A 6,069-nucleotide genomic window follows, 5' to 3' on the forward strand; every position below is an offset into this window, starting at 1 on the left:
CATCAAAACATGCTTGCAGGCAAAGGCCACCCCTTACCCCATCAGCTCCTACCCACCTCCAAAGCAGCTGACATTCTCGTCCTCTCCAGAGCTGTCCTGACATGTCTGCATCAACTGGGCTTCTTTTTCTCCTTCTCGGAAGCTTCTACTGCCCTTTTTACCATTTGGGGTCAGTGGTTCTGTAGGACAAAGCAGGGGCTTGGAGGGCAAATAATCAGTACCATGAATCTTGAATCAACTCACAGTAGCTCAGGCGGTTGCAAAATTCCATAGCTCACTGTTCCCCTGAAACTGATGAGCCACATGAGAAATATAGAAGTACAGCCACCTTATGAAAAAGGAAGGCATGCATGCCTCTCATAGAGGGCATCTTTAGAACAAAGATCATCAGCTGGCCACTGTGGGTACTTCTTATCAGATTCTAGCCAGTGCCCTGAGACAAAACTGAGTCATTTGAACCTTGTCTAGAACCGAAGTGATAAAACTGGACTATGAGAAAATATGCTGCCCAGGACTCAAGGTGTCTTTGGTTTTGACATAAAGAAGAAATGATCAACTCTTCCAATAAACTCATTTTGCCCATATCATGTGACAGGCACTCTTCTGAGATTGGGAATATTTACTCATTCAATTCACATCACCAGCCTCTAGGTTTTAGAGGAATTCCTGGCTAGCTGTAGTTGGAAGGCTGGGACATGTCAAGATGTGCTAAAATAATTTGTTTTTCTTTCTGATTTGAAGACAGGAGGGTGAGCATGCTTAATAGAGTTTAGAACTATGTCATTGACAGAGTGAATTAATCAAGTCAAATCCAAGGAGAAAGGTCAACTGCCTACTCTCTCTTGGCAGAAGGAATTGGGAAGAGGATTATTCTTACAAAGATCCATCACTTTTTGATGCTTTCCAGAAGGAGTGATGGATTTGCAATGAGCTGTCTACATTTTCTTTTCTTTTAAATCTCTCTCATATATTTGTAGTACAACTGCCTTGGTACTTAGGGTCTACTGGGTAATGAAACCACTTACATAAAGTCATGTAGAGCTCAAACCTATGCCCTTGGTTTACTTGAATGGATGCTTTGTACAGGGCTGGAAGAGCCCACTCCCCCATAAATAATTTGCTGAGTTAATAAATAAATGTCACAAATTGATCTTGACCTTGGAAACAGTCAGGTTTGGCTTTGATAAAGAATTTAAGTAGTTTACTGATGCATAGGAACAGGAAACATTTTTTCCCTTAAAGAATGTGAAGAGAGAATTGTTTTACATACTTACGTGTCTGCATGTTTTATATGTTAGCACTTAAGTCCCACAATACTCTGATTGAACCTCCGTTCTGCAGACGAGGGAACTAAGTTAAATGAATTGCTGAAGGTAAAAAGATGAGGCACAGAATTCAGAATAGAATTCTGCTTGCAGACCCTATTACTTTTTCCAAGCAGTGTTTGTTTTCCCATTTAAAAAACTACATTGTCCTTAGTGGCATTCCCTGACCATGGCTCAACTTGAATGGGTCTTTCCATGACATCTGTGAGAAACAGAAACAAATCATGCTCCTTGTCTATAATTAAGTCTTAGTTCCCTTAACAACTTCACCATGTAATCAAACTTATTCTTTCTACAGGTAGATATGGTTCACTAAACCATCTGAGAAGAGTCGTGTACACCGTGCCTTGTTTCTTGCTCCTGGTTAACCATGGTCAAGTCTGGGCTTGGGGCTGAAGAAAAAGAGGAATGCAGAGAATGCTGCCTGCCCAGAACTCCCCAGGGCGAGGCTGTATTGGAGCTGTTCCTGCCAGAGAGACTGGTGGGTGAAGCTTCTAACTTGCTTCTGCTCATTGCTGTTCTTAATGACTGTGTAGAGTAAAAGTGCAGGTTGCCTTGTGTTTGCCCTGTTCCTGGAGCAGCTGCGGTTAACTTGGGCAGCAAATCTCAGTTATTAATCCAGAAATGGAAATTGTTTTTTCCAAGTATAATTATCAGAAGTCTCACTGTATCTGGAAAAAAAATTATTATTATCAGCACACTCTGTCTATTCTGCGGGGAAAAAATTGACTTAAATCATAGTCTATGGAATATATAGGTATGTATTTGACATAAGACACTAAAAACATAAAGATAACATTAAATAATTATAGTACATTGTAGTACTGAGAAGGAAAACCAAGAGGCTTGACATTCTCATGTCTATAAAAATCTAGGTTTACAAATGCAAGTCAAATAAAAAGCTATTCAAGTTGTAACCAAGTTACCTGGGGTTAAATATCATTAAATAAAGAGAAGATAACAGGCAAGATCACTTAGGCGTAGATGCCAACTATAACACCCAATTGAACATCTGTGGGCTGGGAAGCAAACCAAACCAAATCCTTTCCTCATACATGGCAAAAAGAAAATTAAAAAAAAAAATCCAAAAATATTTTCTAAGTTCACAAAAGGCAAAAGATGCAAATGCCATGTAGTGCAGGGTACTCTTGGTCTCAGTGGCACCCTGACAAGACATGCCTGCTACTCCAAAAACAAGCTCACATCCTCTGAGAACTGCCAGAGTCCAGATGTTGGAGATTATGGAGTCTTGAGTGCAATGGAATTTATGCCAGGAGATTAAAGGGAAGAATTAATTTATGGCTTTCTCTACCTGCCTGCAGTATGCGCCAGGGGCTTCTTATCTACACATAATGTGATCCACAGTAATTACAATGCTGAGAATAAAATAACTTGCAGCACGTGACCACTGTAGTTTAAAGGGGGGACTTGTCATGCATGTCTGGTTCTATCATCTTTGCCAAATGATTGATATACAAATACATTACAGTGAAATCCTTTCATATCAGCTTATTTGCCAGGAAATAGAGCACTTGTCTCCCGTCTCTCTCCTCCATGAGCATTCTAGACTGAACTCAAATTTCCAGCCTAGAGAGAGGATAGGGAACCAGATCTTGTCTTTGTTTAGTTGTTAAGTCCCTTGGCCATCTCACACCGGATGAGTACACATCCTTTGTTTTAAAAGCATACCCACAAAACGGAAAGCCTCAAGCTTATTCCAAAAGCAGACAGGCATGCGACACCTCAAACAGATCAAATCACAGGAATTAAATTCTAAATTTTAAACTCCTTTTTATTGAAATATAAGTTTGTTTAGTATATTTACATCACACTTTATGCACATATATACATAGAAGGCAAATTCTGTCAAATAAAAAAGTTTTTCTTAATTAAAAAAAATAAAAGAAAAACAAAGTAAAGTGCATGGAACCAATTTTTTTTTTTTCCATCTGGTGAACATCATCATTGTCAAAATTTTGGTCAACTGGGAGGGGCAGGAAGAAATTAATTAGTTGACTCAGTGCACACAGCTAGTCCTGAATTCACAGCCTTCAGGCCACAGTGACAAGAGTTCAGGAATGAGTCAGAGCCAAATGGTCAGGGTCCAAAGGGCTCCCCAGGGCGTGGAGGTCTTGCTCGCTTTGTCCTATCCGGAGCCGGTTTCTCCGCTCGCAACAGTGATCTCACCATCGCGGCGCTGGAACAAAGGGAGAACACAGGAAGGGGGCTCCACCAGCCAATGTCACAGCCAGGCTCCGGGGCCACCAGCGCTGCGTTTGGTAGGAAATTGCAGAATTAGCTCAACGGCTCAAACGGAAGTTTTCCTTTTTGGGAAAGGCAAGGGAGGCGAGAACGGGCGGCATCTCCCACGGAGACAGCCACTCTGGGGCTAAACCCCAGCAGCCACATCCTTCCATCCAATCTCCTCCTGGGCACAGGAAAGAATCCTTTTATAAACTGGGTGGAGGGAATGGTACACTTCTCGCCTCGGTGAGTTTGACCTTCCTGAACTTGTGAAGGAAAGAAACAGCACGGTTTAAAAGAAAGAGGCAGGTGGGCGAAGCACAAGTTGATTTTTTTTTTTTTTTTACACACCTTCGTGCTCCAGGCCACTGGCTGGGCGTTGGCCGGCTGGTCCTGGTCGGTTGGCAGAGGCGACAGCCCTTCCCCCCAGCATCCATACCCCAGTCTCGGGTCTCCCGCTCTTCCAGGGGGTGCCTTTAATTCCCCGGCCGGCGTCCGTACTTGGCCTTGCAGTGCAAGATGTGCTTGGCGAGGAAGCGAAGGCGGCGCTGCAGCAGCTGGGCGTGCGGGTCAGCGAGCGCGGCCAGCTCGGGGAAGCGGGGCTCGTGGCGCCGGTAGAGGCGCAGCAGCCTGGCCGCCGCGTCCTGCCCGCGGTGCAGCTCCAGGACCCTCCTCGCCGTCCGCTCGCGGAACACGCACACCGACTGCAACAGCGGCTCGTTATACTTGTCCCACATACCCGCCACCCGATAGCCGTGCACCAAGCCGGCCTCGTTGTCCAGAAACACCAGCGCCCCGCCCGGTCCTCGGTGCAGATTGCTGGTGGCGCGCTGCATGACGCGCGGGTCCCATTGCAAGCTGAAGAGGTTGCTGACGAGCCGGTCGAAGTTGGCCGTCAGGTAGTCGAAGACGATCAGGTCGGTCCACTGCACCAGATCCACCAGCTCCGTCTGGCTGAGGTTGGCCAGCTCGCCGCGGGCGCCGCGCAGGGGGCGCAGACGGCCGTCCTCCGAGCGCCAGGGCTCGGGCACCAGGACGTCGGTGAGGTTGGGCAGCCAGCGCGTCAAGCTCACCACGCTGCCCTCGGTCCAGTGCGCGGCGCGCAGCTCCTCCTGCACCTGCGCCCACTGCGCGCCCCGGGCCTCCACCCGGGCCAGTGCCAGGGGCGGCACGTGGCGCTGGAGGCCCAGTAGGCGCGCCAGGTAGTAGGACAGGGCCTCGCCCTGGATCTGCTCGGGGTTGATGCCGTAGCGCACGCAGGCTCGGGTGCCGTCGGCAAAGCGAGCCAGGCGGTTGGAGCTGCGCCCGCAGCCTCCGCGCTCCAGGGCCACCACCCGGGCGCCCCGCGCCGTCTCCAACCACGCCGTCGCCTGCGCCTCCGAAAAGCCTCGGGGTACTCGTTCCTCCAGGCCGCGTCCCCAGAAGATGCCCCCGTGCACCGCGGAGCTCTCAGCCGCCGGCCGGGGCTGGTCGGCGGGCACGTGCCGGGGAGGATTGTCCGCGCTGGCCGCCAGGGTGAGCAGCGCCCGGAAAGTTTTCAGGGAGCCGCCGCGGGCGTCCGATGCCAGGGGCGGGGGCAGAGGGAAGCGCGGCGCGGGCGGCGGGCCCGGGCGCGGGGAGAGCCGGTCGGCGGGCGGCCGTGGAGTCCGCGGCGGCGGGAGCCCGGCCCACAGCGCCAGCAGCGAGCTCAGCGCCAGCAGCCAGAGCCCCGCGGTGGCGGCGGCGGCGGCGCTCCGCATCCTCCTTCTCCCGGGCTCCGGTCGGCGCTCCGGGTCCGCCGCCGCCGCTCTCTTTCAAGCCGAGCCCGGGCGCCCCGGTGCGGGCGGCGAGGCGGGCCCCGCAGCTGGCCGGTTCCCGGGCTTCGGGAGCCCGAGCCCCATCGCGGCCGCGGAGCGCTGGGAACTCGCCTCGCCGCCGCTTCCCAGCTGCTTTTGTATTTCGCTGTGAGACCCTCGGGCGGGCGCGATTCACAGGCGCGCGGACCACGTGGGAGCGGGGCGCCCCTCCCCCTCCCCGCCGCCGCCGCTCCCTCCCCGCCCCCCGCCCCGCGCCCCGCGCTCCCCGCCCCTTCCCTCCTCTTCCCCTTAAAGCGGCCACGGAGCCTTCCCGGAGCGAGAGAGCGGTGGTCCCCCGTGGTCAAGCCGGACTCGAAGGCCCCGGGGCCTGGGCTGGCGGCGTCCGAACGGGCGGGGCGGCGCCCTAGTCTGCGTCCCGGTGGGAGCGAGGCGGCGGGGCTCCCGCACCCAGGGGTGGCCGCCGAGTCCCCGTGCTCGGACTAGTGGGATCGCTGAAAACTTCGGACACCGACCCTCCCGGGCGCTGCTGGGCGAGAATCAGGGGGTCCCGGATGCTTTCTCTCTCTCTCTCCCTCCTCTTTTCCTCTCTCTCCCCCTCTTTTCCCGTCTCCTTTCTCCCTCTCTTCTTTTCTCTCTTCCCAACCCCTGTGTGTGTGTGTGTGTGTGTGTGTGCGCGCGCTGTGTGTGTTTCACGCTGCCTTGTG

The 6,069-nt window shown here is 52.4% G+C and overlaps 1 protein-coding gene across 1 annotated transcript; it reads right to left on the reverse strand.

Annotated features, from left to right (window-relative positions):
* Positions 1-3,091: 3,091 nt before the first annotated feature.
* On the reverse strand, positions 3,092-5,308 carry Fjx1 (four-jointed box kinase 1). The gene has a single exon (XM_004673205.3). It carries the CDS (start codon positions 5,306-5,308, stop codon positions 4,046-4,048), a length of 1,263 nt encoding a protein of 420 aa, XP_004673262.3. The 3' UTR covers positions 3,092-4,045.
* Positions 5,309-6,069: the final 761 nt, after the last annotated feature.

The sequence above is a fragment of the Jaculus jaculus genome, chromosome 8, assembly GCF_020740685.1.
Source record: "Jaculus jaculus isolate mJacJac1 chromosome 8, mJacJac1.mat.Y.cur, whole genome shotgun sequence".
NCBI classification, from domain to species: domain Eukaryota; kingdom Metazoa; phylum Chordata; class Mammalia; order Rodentia; family Dipodidae; genus Jaculus; species Jaculus jaculus.